General features: G+C 39.1%; 2 protein-coding genes across 3 annotated transcripts; both read right to left on the reverse strand.

Moving 5' to 3' along the window:
- Positions 1-2,687: 2,687 nt before the first annotated feature.
- Positions 2,688-6,873, reverse strand: LOC127495354 (alpha-(1,3)-fucosyltransferase 4-like). Its single transcript, XM_051862151.1, has one exon. The coding sequence runs from the start codon at positions 6,218-6,220 to the stop codon at positions 5,084-5,086; it is 1,137 nt and encodes a 378-aa protein (XP_051718111.1). The 5' UTR covers positions 6,221-6,873; the 3' UTR covers positions 2,688-5,083.
- A 233-nt stretch (positions 6,874-7,106) lies between these two features.
- Positions 7,107-18,212, reverse strand: ankrd49 (ankyrin repeat domain 49). 2 transcript variants are annotated; one of them, XM_051862183.1, is made up of 3 exons: positions 18,132-18,212; positions 17,427-17,647; positions 7,107-9,659 (listed from the first exon to the last, which is right to left on the reverse strand). In XM_051862183.1, the coding sequence occupies exons 2-3, from the start codon at positions 17,634-17,636 to the stop codon at positions 9,207-9,209; spliced, it is 663 nt and encodes a 220-aa protein (XP_051718143.1). In that variant the 5' UTR covers positions 17,637-17,647; positions 18,132-18,212; the 3' UTR covers positions 7,107-9,206. The 2 variants fall into 2 exon arrangements, with proteins under 2 accessions (XP_051718143.1, XP_051718142.1); XM_051862182.1 differs by lacking the exon at positions 18,132-18,212 and adding an exon at positions 17,951-18,127.
- Between the last annotated feature and the right edge of the window lie 32 nt (positions 18,213-18,244).

Below are 18,244 nucleotides of genomic sequence, written 5' to 3' on the forward strand. Positions count from 1 at the left end.
TCAGCTCAACGTATGGAGAGCAGAGCTAACCCAGAACGTCCACACGATGGCGTTAATGAGTCCACACAACAATGAAGTAGGGAGGGGTGCCGCACACCTGAACAGATTGCCTTCTGGCGTCTGGTCAGAGGTACTGCATCCACCTACTTTAATTCGTGATATTTTAAATTAGCGCGTCTGTGGGGTTCTGATTCCCTTACGGCTGATTTAACTGCACTATCACGGTTACAAACTTTAGAATCTCGGCGGATTCTTTGGTGCCAGGTTACTGGACACTAATATACAACTTTTAACCACGGGTACACAACTTTGGAATCTCGGCGGATTCTTTGGTGCCAGGTTACTGGACACTAATATGCCCCTTTAATACGGGTACACAATTTTGGGGATTAGTGGACCCCTGTTTGTGCAAACTTAGTGCACACGAATATGTAACTTTTGCAGGATTTCTTCGCTGCTGTTACGAGTCACGCTGGATCAGGTCGTGACTGGCTCCCAATTTTTACACATCAATCGGATTTCAGATAAACTGTTTTCAGATTAGATTTGCAAGAGGTAACGTGATTGGTTAGCTATGCCAATGACGTTACCCAGGGAGCGAGACGCTATTTTGAATTATTGGACGACACAGTAATTCAAATTTAATAGCGCTACAATTATGAGGCCTTCAGAAAGAGTCTGTGAGAAACTCGTCACAGCTCCTTTTCAAAAAAACTACGCTGAATACGATTCAATTCGTTTATTCAAGCGGAAATTAATATTAACTGTATATTGCAAAAAGATTGTCGCCTTTTGCAGATACGAGTTTGAAATATTAATTGGACTGCAGTTTACTTTACGGTCAACAATTGACTACAGTGTTTTTAGGCACAAATAGCTTGTTAACGTTTTTTTCAGAATGAGGGACGCGTTGTCGGCTCACTCAGTAAGGCGCATATACACATTAAATCACACAAAATTATTCTAGGTTGCTCATACACAAAACCAAGTTTAAAACGTTGCCCGCATTCTCCACCAAATAATCTGTAGCGAATCAGTACAGGTATTTAATTAATTTATGGGTGAAATATATGAATATAATAAATCATAAAGCTTTATGATTAATTATAATACATATACCGACCCGAGAGGGAATTATACATATATTGTGAATTAATTACAACGAATTATAATCAATCACATATATGATTAGTTCTGGTTTGATAATAATTTAGAGAAACTATTAGTTTGTCCAGCAAACCGTTAGCTCCTCATAGCCGATTATAAAAGGAAGGTTTTTCTCTGGCCACGAGAAAGACTTCCTATTCTAGCATCAATGCGTAAAGCAAGGATACTGGATCGAAACGTTAAAGTGACCTGGGTTTGTTGCATGAGCAAAAAAAAACAATCGAGCATGAATATAATGTATTTAATATATGAAACTACGGATACAGAGACTATACTACTAGACATACACAAACAATACACATATATGGAAAACGAAAGTAAAGTCAAGAAAATAGAGGTGATCAAAGGAATGGCAACTTACTAACAGTTAAAACCTTTGAGAGCCAGCAAGGAAACTCAGCTTACACATCGAGCTTAAAACGCTTTGGAAAGAATGGTTCTATACTTGCATAGGTTCAGGTGCTGTGGTCGTTTCGTGTTTCTGCAGGAGTTTCGGTGCGTGCGGCTGAAGCGATTGGTCCTTTTCCGAGAAGGTGTTCTTCGGCGGGATTTTCAAACAAGGGTTTAACTTAAGAGTAAGATAACCGGAAAGGAAAGAAAAAGAGTCCGTCTCCTAGGCGATGAAGAGTGAAGACTTAGGGCGACGGATGAAGAGGGTTTGACAAAGAAACTTGTTGCCAAAAGATGGTCGTCCCGAAGAGAGGGGGCGCGTGATGGAAGCGCGGTCGCCGAGACGTCCGGGAGAGACGTGTGTTAAATGGCGAGAGACAATCGAGAGACAATGAGAGATGCGTGTCGTTGTGTTTTAAGGACAACAGGCCAGAACGCCTCCTGGGATACATCAGCCAATGATGAGGGTGCGATTTTGGCGGGCAAACTCTTTCTTTGTCTCCATTTATGACCTAATTTGCATGGTTTACGAAGTGTCCGATCTGAGTACATTTTCTTCAAAGTACCATTAAAAATAGAAGAATGCATTTTACAGTCATGTGACATACATTTTCAATTAGAGCATAACGAAAGCTTTACAATGAGACCAAACTTGTCAGATGGCAAAGACATAAAAGGTGAGATACAGTTTATACTTGAGTTTTATCGTTTAGAAGAAAACTAATACAACTACAGTCATAGCTAAGCTTATATACTAGGGATAAATACATGCACCTTTAAATACAGCGACGGGTACATATTGGCACAGTCATATTTGGAGGATAAATGTACATTCACAATCTCCATGCGTGTTTGTGAGTGTCTGTATGTGTGTGTGTATTGGGGTTGTGGCCAGTGTCTGTGACCATATGTCCTTTAGTCCCACCAGGGTGACTCTTTGAAGTCTCTGGAGCTGGTGAGAATATGTTCTGTTTTTCTTTCCTGGGGTAACAAAGGTGCCAATGGGGCAATTGGTCCCGGACTTGCCGGAGCCGATTCGTGATTTACATGCACAGTTCAGGAGGCTAAAAGCATTCTGAAATGTCCAAAGTTGATTGACTAGCCGGATCTATCCAGACGCTACAATGGTGTAGGAGTCTGTTCGTGTACATAGAGATGAGACTAGACAAAGGAGTGGAGGTTGTGTGTGTCTTTATAGTGAGAACTGAGAAGAAGTGCAGGTGTGGTGAATCAGAATTCTGGGGAAAGCGAACGAATGGGCGGAGCGTGCTGATCTGGTGACGATGGGTTGAAAGTGGTCTGAGATGGTTGCGACTTAAAGCTTAGAAGAGCCCGGATATTTTTAATATAACTCTGATTGTTTTTGGCCAAAAATCATATACACCTAGGATGGCTTGAGGGTTAGTAAATTATGAGATAATTTTCATTTTGGGGTGAACTATCCCTTTAAGCACTAAGGATCATGTGAATCTAAAGTCTGAAGTAATGTTGCTGAAAATTCATCTTTGCCATCACATGAATAAATTACATTTTAAAATATATCAAAACAGCTCTTTTAAATTGTAAATTTAACTTTTAACTTTTCTTTTCAATCGTAAATTTATTTTTGATCAAATAAATGCAGCCTTTGTGAGCAAGAGATTTCTTAGAAAAACATTTTTAAAAAAATCTAAATTATTCCAAATGTTTAACCAGGAGTGCACATTTGTCAAATTGCATAAGATATATATGATATATATGATATGCTGAAGATAAAAGCTCATTTTAATATGTAAAATGAGCTTTTCACGATCGGATATCTGCCCGATCAGAGAAAATGCATGAAGTGACCAGGTGCAAACAGACGCTTTGACGTTCTTCACCAAGCGCTTACACAGATATACACGGGAGCGTTCAAAAGCAGGCATCTATCAGCGGATCTCTAATATATGCTTTCAAACACTCCCGTGTATATCTAAGCGCTCGGTGAAGAACATCAAAGAGGTCTACGTTTGTCACATCAATGGTATAAAAGTGCGTCAAGACTTTGAACTTAAATATGGCTGGGGCATCTATTTTACTCACACTGCTGTATGCCATCCTGTTAAAACCCTTTTTTTCTTAGGCTAGTTAACTTATGTTCACGTTTCCCTCATTAATGTGTTGAGCGCCGCTTTGAAGTTACGATTCTAGTATCGCACAGAGAAGGACGACGATATATCGCCATATCGATATTTCGTCCCACCCCTACACATGAACCGATCATCTCTTCTGCTTTATTAGTTACAACATGACATAAACATGAATGAACATCATCAGGTTGAAAGATACAGTACAAATCCATATCATGTGACATGTAATCGATTAATCTGTGTTTCAACTGTGGAAACGCGTCAATAAAACAGCTTGTAAAAATGTCACATTTACCATAACATTTACCTCAGAAAACCCATTCAATGTCCAAAAACTCATTAGTCAGCTACAAAAATGAAATTAGAGAGGAGCATTTTGCTAAATATGCACTATAGGCTATTGCATATTAATTGTATTTGTACTTAACATGTGCTTCAATATTGAATGTATAAATCTGTTTTATGACAGCCACCATTTAAATGTTTAGGCCTACATAAAAAAACAGCCGTGGTTCCCTGTATTTACAGCATTAGTTGAGAGATATTTTTTTCTTTGAGGAAATTTGCCATGTACTGTACCTGATAGCCCCCAAATTAATCATTATTGAATTGAAGGTCATCAAATCGCAAGCTTCTAAATCAAAATCGAATCAAATTGTGAAATTTGTGTCAATTCCCAGCCCTAGTGTCAATTAATTATTATTATTATTATTTATTTATTTTTTTTACTTGAAGCAAATTTTGTTTTGTTTTTCCATTTATTTTCTTGTCAGAGTGCACCAGAATGCTTCGTTTACATGTTAAAATCACAAAAATGTTCTCATGAGGGAGGATGCTCCCAGATTTGATGTTTCTCTGCGTAGAACAGAACTCTGTGTGTGCTCAAGAATAGGTAAATTATGAGGTTGTATTCAAGACTGTTGAATGAACAAACCTACACAATACATAATATCAGAAAAGATTACATACATGATATTGATGTAATTTAAAATTCCTAAACCTGCAATATATGTAAGACTTTGTGACAGTGGTAGCAGTGGTAACAGTGAAAGAGTATGTGATTATACTGACACACACACACACACACACACACACACACACTCACGTTGGGGTTCCATATTTTATGAAGACTCTCCATAGACATAATGGTTTTTATTCTGTACAAACTGTATATTCTATCCCCTAAATCTAGCCGTCACAGAAAACTTTCTGCTATATTAGATTTCCATTTTCAAAAAAGATCATTCTGTATTATTTATAAGCGTATTTCCTCATGGGGAGTTTGGGGACCAAAAATGAGTGCCCAACAAGGTCAAAATTTACTGGTATTACTATACTTGTGGGGACATTTGGTTCCCATAACGAATACCAAGCGCGCGCGCACACAAGCAAACAAGAAGAGAATCCCGCAAACATCAAGACTCAAACCAAAGAGCAATATCAGACACCGATTTGTTCTGGTGTCTGCTGGCTTGGACAGCTCTACAGGCCATACAATAATGCTCCGCCCAGAATGACGTCACATGTACGCTGTAGTGACGCGTCCAGTTCAGGTAACGCTGATAGAGGGAGTGGTTTCGGTCCAGGTGTTTCAGGTACGCAGCAAGAGCCCGTGGGCCGCTGAAGTCTTTAACGTGTATGAAGGCATCAGCAGGAAGAAAGAGTTCATAATTCTCCCGTGGCGGTCCCAAAACCACTGGCACTGCTCCTGATAAAAGAGCGTTTCTCCACAGTTTCTCCGTGATGTAATCTGTATGCAAAGAGTTCTCAAATGCCAGGTAGAATTTATACCGGGATACGGTGCGCACTACGCTATCAGATATCAAATCACGCGCATCACGTCCAAACACATCCACACGTACATATCGCCGGAGATTCCGATAAAATCGCACCCTTTTGTGTTGCTCATTCCAGTTGCTGACTATCCACGCGACAATTCCACGCTTGTGCCGCGCACTGACCTGTGGAGTAGGATCTCTTTCTTCCCACCGGGGCTGCAGGTACCCATATGGCAGAAAGACGTCCGAGCCTCGACGGTATGACATGGTAAGGTTAAACACCCCATCTAGCCCAATCAAAGAGCCGGAGTGACTCGGAGACTCAAAGTTCATCCAGATCCACTTCTGGCGCGGAGGCCGTGGAGCACTGGGAAGCGCGCTCCAGTTGCGCATCAGTTCGCGGTGGTGTATGATAACGGCATCAGCGTGGTCGTACGCGCCTCTCTTCGTGGTAAGGGTACAGCCCTGGATACCATAACGCACAGCACAGTCGGGCAGGGGATCCCGGTTACCGAAGGGCCTCCACCAGATCAGAAGCGTCACATTTGAGTTTTCGGTTCGCAACCCACCGTCTGTGGATGCATCTAACCGCGACAGGGGAACATTCGTTAGACTTAAAACAAATAATACAATCGCATACCCCAAAGCCAGAGCGAAAACCCACTGGTATGACTTCGGAAATATTAACCCAACGCGACATTGTTTCTGTCGGCACGCGCTGCTCACCTTTGCAGGTCTTAGAGTATTTCTGTATGAATTGTTGTCTGTCCACATATGGAGTGGGTGTCCATATATCTATGTTACACTAATTGTCCTTCATCCGTTCAGCACAAGTGATTCCCTTGAACAAAACGCGTTCTTATGTCAGTCCAACTTGTTCACCCGGCTTTAGAAAATAGCTCTGAATGTTGAACTTGTTTTCGTGTATTGTATATAGATTACACATTCGGTTTCTACAGGAAAGCTTGTTATGAAGCTCAAAGCGCAGAGTTTGCGACGTCCTTATGGAGAGTGTGTACTTTACCCTGAATTAAGTCCTTTTACTGTTATATTGCAGGTGCTCGACGTGGCACCGGGTCACAGCTTAAAGGGGTCTTTGTTTACACCCATGGCGCTATGGGTTTAACTGGAAAGGAAAACCAAATCACCTACTTCAACATTTATCCCTCACGAGTGGATAGCAAGTAAAAAAATATATATATATCAATTCATAGTTGTGGCTGTCCACTTTTTTTTTTTTTTTTTTTTTTGAGCATTTTAATGTATTTATTCCAGTGTATGTTCTTATTTTTTGTAGGTTTGCATTTATTGTTGTAAAACACTTCAGTCAACTTCTGCTATTTCTACTAGTAAGTTTGACATTTTTAAGTATTGAAACAATTGTATACCGTTTCATTGTAATTTTTCATAATACCATGCACTAAATTTGTGGACCAGAGCAAAACAAGTGAACTTTTACAGTTCTCAATCTCACACACCTTGAAGGCAAACACAGACACTTCACTTTCTCAGATGTCATAAAAGCATTTGTGGGTCTTAATCTAGAGGACATGAGAACAATTGTATTCTTTGAGAGACTACACTGAATATTCGTACTTTAAAAATTCATTTGTCACATTACAGCTTGACTTAAGTCAAATAAAACAAATGGCAAAAGTAATTCAAATGGTGAAAATTTTAAATAGTGACCAATTACAGTTCTTAAATTCCATACAATACATCCACATATATCAAACGGGTTTAGTTAAAAATTATATGCATTGAAAGTATTTTTAAGACAGTAGTTGAGATAATTGTTGTATACAGGTGCTGGTCATATAATTAGAATATCATCAAAAAGTTGATTTATTTCACTAATTCCATTCAAAAAGTGAAACTTGTATATTATGTTCATTCATTACACACAGACTGATATATTTCGTTTATTTCTTTTAATTTTGATGATTATAACTGACAACTAAGGAAAATCCCAAATTCAGTATCTCAGAAAATTATAATATTACTTAAGACCAATACAAAGAAAGGATTTTTAGAAATCTTGGCCAACTGAAAAGTATGAACATGAAAAGTATGAGCATGTACAGCACTCAATACTTAGTTGGGGCTCCTTTTGCCTGAATTACTGCAGCAATGCGGCGTGGCATGGAGTCGATCAGTCTGTGGCACTGCTCAGGTGTTATAAGAGCCCAGGTTGCTCTGATAGTGGACTTCAGCTCTTCTGCATTGTTGGGTCTGGCATATCGCATCTTCCTCTTCACAATACCCCATAGATTTTCTATGGGGTTAAGGTCAGGCGAGTTTGCTGGCCAATTAAGAACAGAGATACCATGGTCCTTAAACCAGGTACTGGTAGCTTTGGCACTGTGTGCAGGTGCCAAGTCCTGTTGGAAAATGAAATCTGCATCTCCATAAAGTTGGTCAGCAGCAGGAAGCATGAAGTGCTCTAAAACTTCCTGGTATATGGCTGCGTTGACCTTGGACCTCAGAAAACACAGTGGACCAACACCAGCAGATGACATGGCACCCCAAACCATCACTGACTGTGGAAACTTTACACTGGACCTCAAGCAACGTGGATTGTGTGCCTCTCCTCTCTTCCTCCAGACTCTGGGACCCTCATTTCCAAAGGAAATGCAAAATGTACTTTCATCAGAGAACATAACTTTGGACCACTCAGCAGCAGTCCAGTCCTTTTTGTCTTTAGCCCAGGCGAGACGCTTCTGACACTGTCTGTTGTTCAAGAGTGGCTTGACACAAGGAATGCGACAGCTGAAACCCATGTCTTGCATACGTCTGTGCGTAGTGGTTCTTGAAGCACTGACTCCAGCTGCAGTCCACTCTTTGTGAATCTCCCCCACATTTTTGAATGGGTTTTGTTTCACAACCCTCTCCAGGGTGCGGTTATCCCTATTGCTTGTACACTTTTTTTCTACCACATCTTTTCCTTCCCTTCGCCTCTCTATTAATGTGCTTGGACACAGAGCTCTGTGAACAGCCAGCCTCTTTTGCAATGACCTTTTGTGTCTTGCCCTCCTTGTGCAAGGTGTCAATGGTCGTCTTTTGGACAACTGTCAAGTCAGCAGTCTTCCCCATGATTGTGTAGCCTACAGAACTAGACTGAGAGACCATTTAAAGGCCTTTGCAGGTGTTTTGAGTTAATTAGCTGATTAGAGTGTGGCACCAGGTGTCTTCAATATTCAACCTTTTCACAATATTCTAATTTTCTGAGATACTGAATTTGGGATTTTCCATAGTTGTCAGTTATAATCATCAAAATTAAAAGAAATAAACATTTGAAATATATCAGTCTGTGTGTAATGAATGAATATAATATATAAGTTTCACTTTTTGAATGGAATTAGTGAAATCAACTTTTTGATGATATTCTAATTATATGACCAGCACCTGTACATACAGTGTTTGGTTGACATGGTACTGCTCCTCCCTGCGAATGCATAATTATAACAAAAATAAAAATAATTGTCTCATCTTTAGAATGTAAGCTGTGTGGAGATGTTAAGAAAATCACATCATGCACAGACAAAACCTTCTTGACAAGCTTAAAACGTTCAATGATTATAATTAGGCCTACACATTGTTGTAAACATTAACTGCATGCTGATGCATTACAATCTTGGATTACATTAGTCTTTTTAAATGTCAAACTCCTATTTTTCATAGAAAAGCATCACCTCAACTTTAATTCACAACAAAACAAATTTCTAAGCTTTATGTCAGAAATTAAACACTTACACACGTGTCAATAAATGTTATTAAAAGGCTCTGCCATCTCAAACAGTCTGTGATGTTCACTTGTGCGATGTGCAATGTCATAAGCAGTCTCTCCTGCACTGTTTTTCAGTCCTGCCTGTAGGGTGCGCTGTGATAGCAATAGCTCAATCGTCTTTCCAGCTGCAGCATTTCCAGCCGCCAGTTGAAGTGGTGTGAGTCGGCCCGTTGTCAAGGCATTGACCTCTGCCCCCCATTGCAAAAGACAAGAAGCTACAGCGGCATGACCCCAGCGACAGGCACTATGTAGCGGTATCCAATCATCGGTCGTTCTCGCATGAAGATTCGCTCCAGCATTCAAAAGAGCAGAGACCATGGAATAATGGCCACCATAGGCAGCACGGTGTAGAGGGGTGTAACCATCGCTATCATGACAATTAGCGAGTGTTGGGTTCAATGTGAGGAGACGTTCTACTGTTGCTAACTGTAAAAGAAAGGAAGAAGAAAAAAAAAGAAAAAAAAAAAAAGAAAGGTTAATGCATCAATACTTAATTTCTTCTGTTAACGAGCAACTGCCATTGAGGTGAATGCTGAATGGTAATGCTATTATTACTGGATCATTATTCATTTGTATTGGCAAGTGGTGTCACTTTACTTTGCAAAAATCTAAAACTTTAAAAAAATTATAAAAATGTCGCATTTGTATTATGCAAGTATGTAAACAATATGTGCACTTTTAAAAGTTATAAATAGTTTTGTTTTAAAATATGACAAACATTTGTGAATGCAATGAAGATATCTTATATAACGGGAAAACAACCTCTGCCAATCTACAATTGGAGCAAGAGTAAGAGTCAGCTTCGATCACGTGTACCCCATAAAACAATCACATTATTGCCTTGATGTCAGTGAGTTGTACAACAGTAAATCCCTGTTTGCGTATACCACAGAAATTAACAAGAAGGGCTGTAAATGGAATATTACCTGTCGCAAAATTGTCTGTGACTGCTCTTACAGAACATTTCATTGTTAACTCTAAATATAGCACACTCCAAAATAAGTATTTAAATGGCAAACATATTGAAGATTAGTGGACAGGCTGTCAATTTATTAAGCATAAAATACACTGCTCAAAAAAATTAAAGGAACACTTTTTAATCAGAGAATAGCATCAAGTCAGTTAAACTCCTGGGATATTGATCTGGTCAGTTAAGTAGCAGAGGGGGTTGTTAATTTCATTAACACCAAAGCAGCTGAAACTGATTAACAACAGGTGCACTAGATGGGCAACAATGAGACGACCCCCGAAACAGGAATGGTTTTACAGGTGAAGGCCACTTACATTTTTTTCCCTACTCATCTTTTCCGACTGTTTTTCACTAGTTTTGCATTTGGCTAGGGTCAGTGTCACTACTGGTAGCATGAGGCGATACCTGGACCCTACAGAGTTTGCACAGGCAGTCCAACTCCTCCAGGATGACACATCAATATGTGCCATTGCCAGAAGGTTTGCTGTGTCTCCCAGCACAGTCTCAAGAGCATGGAGGAGATGGAGGGCCGTAGAAGGTCCTTAACCAATCAGCAGGACCGGTATCTGCTCCTTTGTGCAAGGAGGAACAGGATGAGCACTGCCAGAGCCCTACAAAATGACCTCCAGCAGGCCACTGGTGTGAATGTCTCTGACCAAACAATCAGAACAGACTTCATGAGGGTGGACCCATTGTCAGACCCTACGTAGGTGCAGTGGGTCCTGGGTTCCTCCTGGTGCACAACAATGCCCGGCCTCATGTGGCAATAGTATGCAGGCAGTTCCTGGAGGATGAAGGAATTGACACCATTGAATGGCCCCCACGCTCGCCTGACCTAAATCCAATAGAACACCTCTGGGACGTTATGTCTCAGTCCATCCGATGCTGCCAGGTTGCACCTCAGACTGTCCAGAAACACAGCGATGCCCTGGTCCAGATCTGGGAGGAAATACCCCAGAACACCATCCGTTGTCTCATTAGGAGCATGCCCTGACATTGTCAGGCATGCATACAAGCACAAGGGGGCCATACAAACTACTGAGTACCATTTTGAGTTGCTGCAATGAAATTTCAGCAAAATAGACTAGCCTGCTGCATCATTTTTTTCACTTTGATTTTCGGGGTGTCTTTGAATTCAGTCCTCTATACTATAGGTTGATAATTTTCATTTCCATCAAACGATGTGGCATCCTTTCGTTCCTAACACATTACCCAGTCCATATCAGTATAGATATCCAGCATATTTTTCCCCATTGAGATCTGATGTGTTTTCAAAGTGTTCCTTTAATTTTTTTTTGAGCAGTGTAGTTTATTCAGCGTACTGAAGCAAAGTCTCTTTCAAGGAAAGTCATTTCACTCTGCGACCATATTTGCACATTTCAGGTTACCCACCAATGAGTGGCAGAAAGACTGAGTGGCAGCATTAGTGTTCAGCTTGAATGCACCGAAAACACATCTAAAATGGGAAAGAGCTGTTGTGCAACTGACTGTACAAACAGGTTCACCAATTAGGGCTATCTTTTTACAGTTTTTTTCAAAATAGAAGCAGATGGATCACTGCAGTTCATAGAAACAACTGGCATCCAGGCACCAAAATGGATTTGCCATGTTGTCATATCTATGTTGAATTGTGGAGTAAAAATCATATCATAGGTTATAAATTTTATTGGCTACTCATCAATTAAATATTTGGCATCTTATAGTCTGTGTACCGTAACATTTTTGTCAGCATTTATTAAAAAAAATGTGGTAACACTTTACAATAAGGTTCCATTTGTTTACGTTAGTTAACTACATTAGTTAACATGAACTAACAATGATAAATGCTTCTTTTATTAAAGAATAACATTTAATCACTACAGTAATTCACGTTTATCGTTTATATTCTTGAAAGTAAAGAAAACGCAATGTTTTCTCGAAGAAAACTTGGTGCAAGTCAACCTGGCTGGTAATGACAAAGTTTACAGGACAAAATATAATATAATTTTGAAGAACATGTATGCAGAAGTTGTACTACAAATTGCCAGATTATGAAGTGCCCATTTCAAGGCCATAGAATTTAATAAAGATGCTAGGGACATGTCCTGACTAATATCCAGTGACATCCTAATGTACAGTAGGTGGTGGTATTGCACCTTAATGCTGGTTAGCACCTGTCATAAAACACAAGCAGACAAAGCGCGCAGCTGCCGTGCAGAAGCATGTCATCGAATATGACAGACGAGACACTCTACCTGTGCTCCAAGAAAGTTAGCTCGCCAGCGTGGAAGTTTTTTTGGATTCCACAAAAATGACTTGTTAATCACCCCAGTCTGCAGGACTTGCTGATCAACAGTGAGAGCAAAACAGATTATCCTGCAGATTTGGCCACTGTAAGCTGCAATTATTTTGCTAGTCCTGGCATGGGAAACGTTACATTAACCTGTTAACTGCTGACTCCTTTCTGTGTTTTAATATATAAAGTTTAAATATATTTATATGTAACCACTGTTGTCTGTCGGTGTCTTGTGGTTTTCATTTATTAATTTTTAATATAACCATTATTTAACCAGGAAAAGTCTCAAAGTCTTGAGATTAAGGGTGTGTTCACACTTGGAAGGTTTGGTTCGATTAAAATGAACTCTGGTGCGATTGCTCTGTTAGTGCAGTTCATTTGAATAAGTGTGAACGCTGCCATCCGAACCCTGGTGCGCACCAAACAAGCAGACTGAGGCTGCAGAAAAGATAGGTCTTGGTCTGCTTCCAAACAAACTCTGGTGCGGTTCAACTGAAATATAAATGCAACATGGACCAAAGACATCCAAAGAATCAAAAACAGGATGTGATGTCACAATATGCAAGCCTAATAAGGACAGAATGTTCAAGCATACCTGTTTTGTTTTTACAGTTCAGTTCAGGCATCGGAAATGTGTCTTCTTGCAGTAGATCTTTCTTTTTATATGTAACTGAGGAATTCCTGCCGCTGTTTTGACTCCTTTACACATTTTCTAAAGCTGGTGACACACTTAACAACTGAAACGTTATAAGAGTGAACTCAACACACATAAAGACTGTTTCCAACGACTGGAGCAGATTCTAGTCTTTGACGAATAGAGAGGAGCTCAAACCTAATGAAAAAAAAAAGGCTGCAGGATATGGGCAAGCAAGGTCCTGGATGGAGAGGCAACATGGACTTAGGGCAGGGCAGTACTAAAAACATTTTATTGCTAATCAGAAAAGAAGGCAATATCTGTTTATATCATCTATCTATGCTATCGACAAGAAATGTTAAATATTAGGGCCCAGTTTCACAGACAGGGCTTAGCCTAAGCCAGGATTAGGCCTTAGTTCAATCAGGGTATTTAAGTAGCTTTTATAAACGTTTACCAGAAAAAAAACATTACTGGTGTGCATCTTGAGACAAAACAATGGCACTGACATATTTTAAGATATGTCAGTGCAAGTTACTTTCAGTTAAAGCAGCTCAAACATGCATTTTAGTCTAGGACTAGCTTAAGCCTTGTCTGTGAAACTGGGGTAAATGTCTTATGTTTGGTGTTGCTAATAATTTTCACTGTGTTCTTATTTATTTTATTTTTGTAATTATTTCTTACTGTTATAAATAATAAAAGTAAATTGATCTCCAATTTTTCATGGTGAAGGTAGACATTCTTATGGTGATTGTAAGAATGTTAAATGCATGTTGATGTCACAGCAATGTGTCTTGAATAATTTATTTTTTTCAAAAATGCCTATGTTTCTCTTTTTAAGTAAGAAGAGCTGAGAATTGAGTAGACATTTCATAGTTTATTTCAAGATTAATTTCCTTCATTACAAAATATCTAGTGCTGTTTTTTAAATCTATAATCAAGCAATGATTCACAAATCAGGAATTTAAAATGTTCTGAGTGAAAACGCTAGGCTACTTTTTCTTTCCAGATCCAAATACCAGTTAGAACAAAGTAAAATATTGCTTTTTTTTTTTTTTAAGCCAACGCCACCATTTTCCATTTGTTCATTTTTAGTCCATCTCCTATCCTGAGAAGTCTGTCTTGCAGATGCTGGTCCACTCTCAATCTACCCGTCTATAAAGCCCATATATAATGATATGTAATTTTTTTAGGATTCTTTACCTAACTTAAGTCTCTGAGATCCTGACACCTTGCACTTCTGGGAGAGTCCAGGTAGGTTGCAGTTCTGGAAAATGGTGGCGTTGGAGACAAAGGGTTCCTGATGGTTTCACACTTGATTTTTCACCTTAATTCTTAATTTTTTGCAGTTAATGTGTCTTTTCTCTTCCACATGTTTTTGTCTGACCTTGCTGACCCAATGAGCGTTTTGCTGTCCAGTGGTCATGCCTTAACTTTGCAATTTCTAGTACTGCATCAGTATTGCATGCTTCTCATGAGCATTTAATAATTTGACTAATTTTTGAGTTAAATCCATTTTTTGGCTCATTTTGCCTGTAAAAGAAAACCTGCCTAATAATTATGCACACCTGAATATAAGGCGTTTTTCATTCCCAGCCTTCATGAACAATTATATATCACTTATAAATAATTAAATACAAAATGAATAGTAGTTATTAATATTGATGTGGTTTGGAATTGGTAAAATGTGCTTGGAAAAAAATATGATCATAAAATCAACTTGCCTAATAATTCTGCACATGGTTTAGGGTCCAATTCTCACTATTAATTAGTTGCTTTTTGGCAGGCATATTACTAGGATATTGGCTGTTTATTAGTATTTATAAAGCACACATTAATGCCTTTTTCTGCATGACCATATTCTACATCCCTTAAAGGGTTAGTTCACCCCAAAATGAAAATTCTGTCATTAATTACTCACCCTCATGTTGTTCTAAGCCTGACGGAGAGCCTCTATGTCTCTCCGTCAATTGACTGCCTTTGCAACGGACATTTTGATGCTTCAAAAAGTTCATAAAGAGACGTAAAACTAACCCATATGAATCTTTCTGAAGAGACTCGATCACTTTTTATGATGAACAGATTTAATTTAGGCTTTTACTCGCATGTAAACATTGATCAGTGAACATAAGCAGAAGCTCAACCTAACTTGAATGACGTACAAGAACCAATCTCTTCCAGAAGCTCAAATGTGCTGTGCAACACACGAGAATGAACCTCATTTGTTACGCAGCATGTTTGAGATTCCAGAAGAGGTTTGTTCTTGTGTGTCGTTCAGGTTTGGTTGAGCTTCTGCTGACAGTAATGTATTGTGTTCCCAGCTTAAGCTCTTTGTATGTTGTCAGCTGTGCCATCACATGTACCCTACAGCTGTGGAAAATAATTTTTTACAACACAACATGATGCTGATGTGAACAATTATGCATTTATGCATACAAATACACAATCGGTTTTTCAAAAAATGTAATTAAATAGTCCTATCATACATATTAATGTACTGTTTAATTGTAAATAAAGTACCATTATTACAAAGTGATTTAAAATTTTGTATGTCCTTTGTAAGCAAAACAATTGCGTCTAATGTTTTTGTTTAGTTTTTTACTAAAAGAACATGCATGAATCAGAAAATAAAGTGTGTGACATGCTTGATGTTAAAAAGAGTTATCAAGTGCAATAAGCATTGAGAGTGACTGACACACCCAAAACGCAAGCACAGAAACCCGGCTCTCTCAAGTCACCTTTCCACTGTGCACGACAAACAACAGCAGATGGATCAGAAGTCATTAATTTCCTAAGGGGAGTCACACAGAGGTTGCACAGTGTGAAAACCATCTGCCGATACAGAATTTTAGGATCTGATTTGAGCTCTGGATGGGTTTAAAAAAAAAAAAATGTGTGAAGTTCTCAGCTGCTTTAAATGCTCCACTATCATTCCGGTCCCAAAAAACCCAAAATCACTAGACTTAATGACTACAGACCTAAAGTCATTGGAGAGACTGGTGTTGGCCCACCTGAAGGACATCAGCAAACAGGTCTGTGGATGATGCAATCAACATGGGACCGCCACATTTCGACCTGTGCAAGGATTTTATTTGTGGACTTCAGTTCGGCCTTCAATACTATCATGCCTGATGTCCTATAATCCAAACTGACTCAGCTCTCCGTGCCCACCCTAATCTGTCAGTGGACACCAGCTTTCTGACAGACAGGCAGCTGCTAGTGAGACTAGGGAAACTTACATCCAGGACTCTCACTATCAGCACTGGTGCTCCTCAGGGATGTGTCCTCTCTCCACTGCTCTTCTCCCTGCACAAAAATGACTGCATCTCCAAACAAACTGTGGGCAACAAACTCAAGCTCCTCTTCTCTTATACCAAAATCCTCCAAACTTTCTCTTTAAAATTTCTCATTTTAGACTTCAAATTCGTGACAGGTGTTTTGTTTGCGCTATCCTTTGAGCTTCCATGTTCGTCACTGTCACACGTGTCAGGTCAGAGGTTGCTTTTTCGCCGCAAATCGATGCATACGGCCGTCTGCCGAAAGCTAGTTATTATAGTTAATAGTACTAGTTAACTTCTTACAAAAATCCATCGCTTCACTTCAGAAGGCTTTTATTAACCCACTGGAGCCGAATGGATTACTTATATTACAGATGGATGCTTTTTTTTTTTGCTTCAAAATGTGGCCCCCCATTCACAACCATTATAAAGCTCGGAGGAGCAAGTATATTTCTAAGTACATCTCTGATTGTGTTCATCTGAAAGAAGATCATATAAGGTCATATATACTTAGGATGGCTTGAGGGTAAGTAAATCATGTGATAATTTTAATTTTTGAGTGAACTAACCCTTTAAATGCCTCCCATATGACTGCAAGTGCAATACTTTCACTGTTTAATGAACACTATCTTTGTAAAGTCAGTCCTATTTATTCATATTATTAACAATACTGTAAATATGTTCATAATCTGTAAATATGTTTATTCTGACTAAACCTATCTGTGTATATACTTTTTTATATTTTATTCTTAAAATGTATTGTGTCTTGTATTTATGTATGTGCAACGGAAGCTTCAATACCACAGTAAATTTCCTTGTGTGTGCAAGCACACTTGGCAATAAAGCTCCTTCTGAGTCTGATTCTGAATTTGAGTGACTACACTCACCGTATGCGACACGGATGTGATGTAATTCTCCTGATTTTTAATTCTCCATTTTATGATCCCTTTAAATATGAGAGCTATACAAAATGTGCAGAGCGGTGGGTCCCCAGGACCAGGATTGAAAACTACTGCTCGAAATTAAGGTCACTTACTCTATTCTTCTCAGCGGCCCATAACATCAGTTCAGATGGAGTGTCTTGTAATTTAAGCTCCTGTTCCTGATACCATTCCTCAGTGTGACAGGTTTCATCTTCATCATCTCCTTCCTCCTCTTCCACCCAGCCGCTCTTTGTCCCCACTGGAATCATGTGGCCATGAGACTCCAGCAGGTCAAGCTGGTTAAAGCCTTCTGGAAACTCCATCACTGAGCTCTCTGAGTGAGAGCAAGAGAGAGATAGCGAGAGAGTGTGTAAGAAAGAGAGGTGACACCCTAAAAGTAACATAATTTATACCCTTTTACAGCATGTTAGAAAGAGAAGTAAACAGCCTGATTGACAAGAACGATTAAACAAACAAGTCGTTTTTGATTAACTTAAGGTAAATTTAGGCCCAAGTGCATCAATAACTACAGACCAACATTTGATTGTTTAAATCGTTTAGATGTTTATTTCATGTTTATAATATTTCTAGAAAAATAATTAATTCTAATAAGCACTATAGACTAACATTGGCTTACCATGAATTAACATCCGGCACCATAATTATATCATGTTGCCACCACAGTTGCCACCTTTTTTAGTGGCTGACAGATCAATTTATATCGATGTAACTGTTCCTATAATAATTTACTCTTACTTAAACTAGTAAACCCTTAGATGTCTTTGAATAACATGCTTTTGACACACAATAAAACTCACCGACAACCAGCCGCGTTCACGCTGAGCACGCCACACGTCTAATACGCAGCTTGTTTTGACGCTGGGAAATATAGTTTTTTGTGCAGCCAATTCGCATGCACCCACTGAAGATA

This window comes from Ctenopharyngodon idella, chromosome 15 (genome assembly GCF_019924925.1).
Source record: "Ctenopharyngodon idella isolate HZGC_01 chromosome 15, HZGC01, whole genome shotgun sequence".
In the NCBI taxonomy this organism is placed as follows: domain Eukaryota; kingdom Metazoa; phylum Chordata; class Actinopteri; order Cypriniformes; family Xenocyprididae; genus Ctenopharyngodon; species Ctenopharyngodon idella.

Excerpts from the sequence above, each read along its gene's own strand:
- LOC127495354 (XM_051862151.1), bottom strand. The coding sequence starts at position 6,220 with ATGTGGACAGACAACAATTCATACAGAAATACTCTAAGACCTGCAAAG.
- ankrd49 (XM_051862182.1), bottom strand. Across the intron at positions 9,660-17,426 it reads GGGCCGCTGAGAAGAATAGA|TTAGCAACAGTAGAACGTCT; the intron begins GTAAGTGACCTT and ends TTTCTTTTACAG.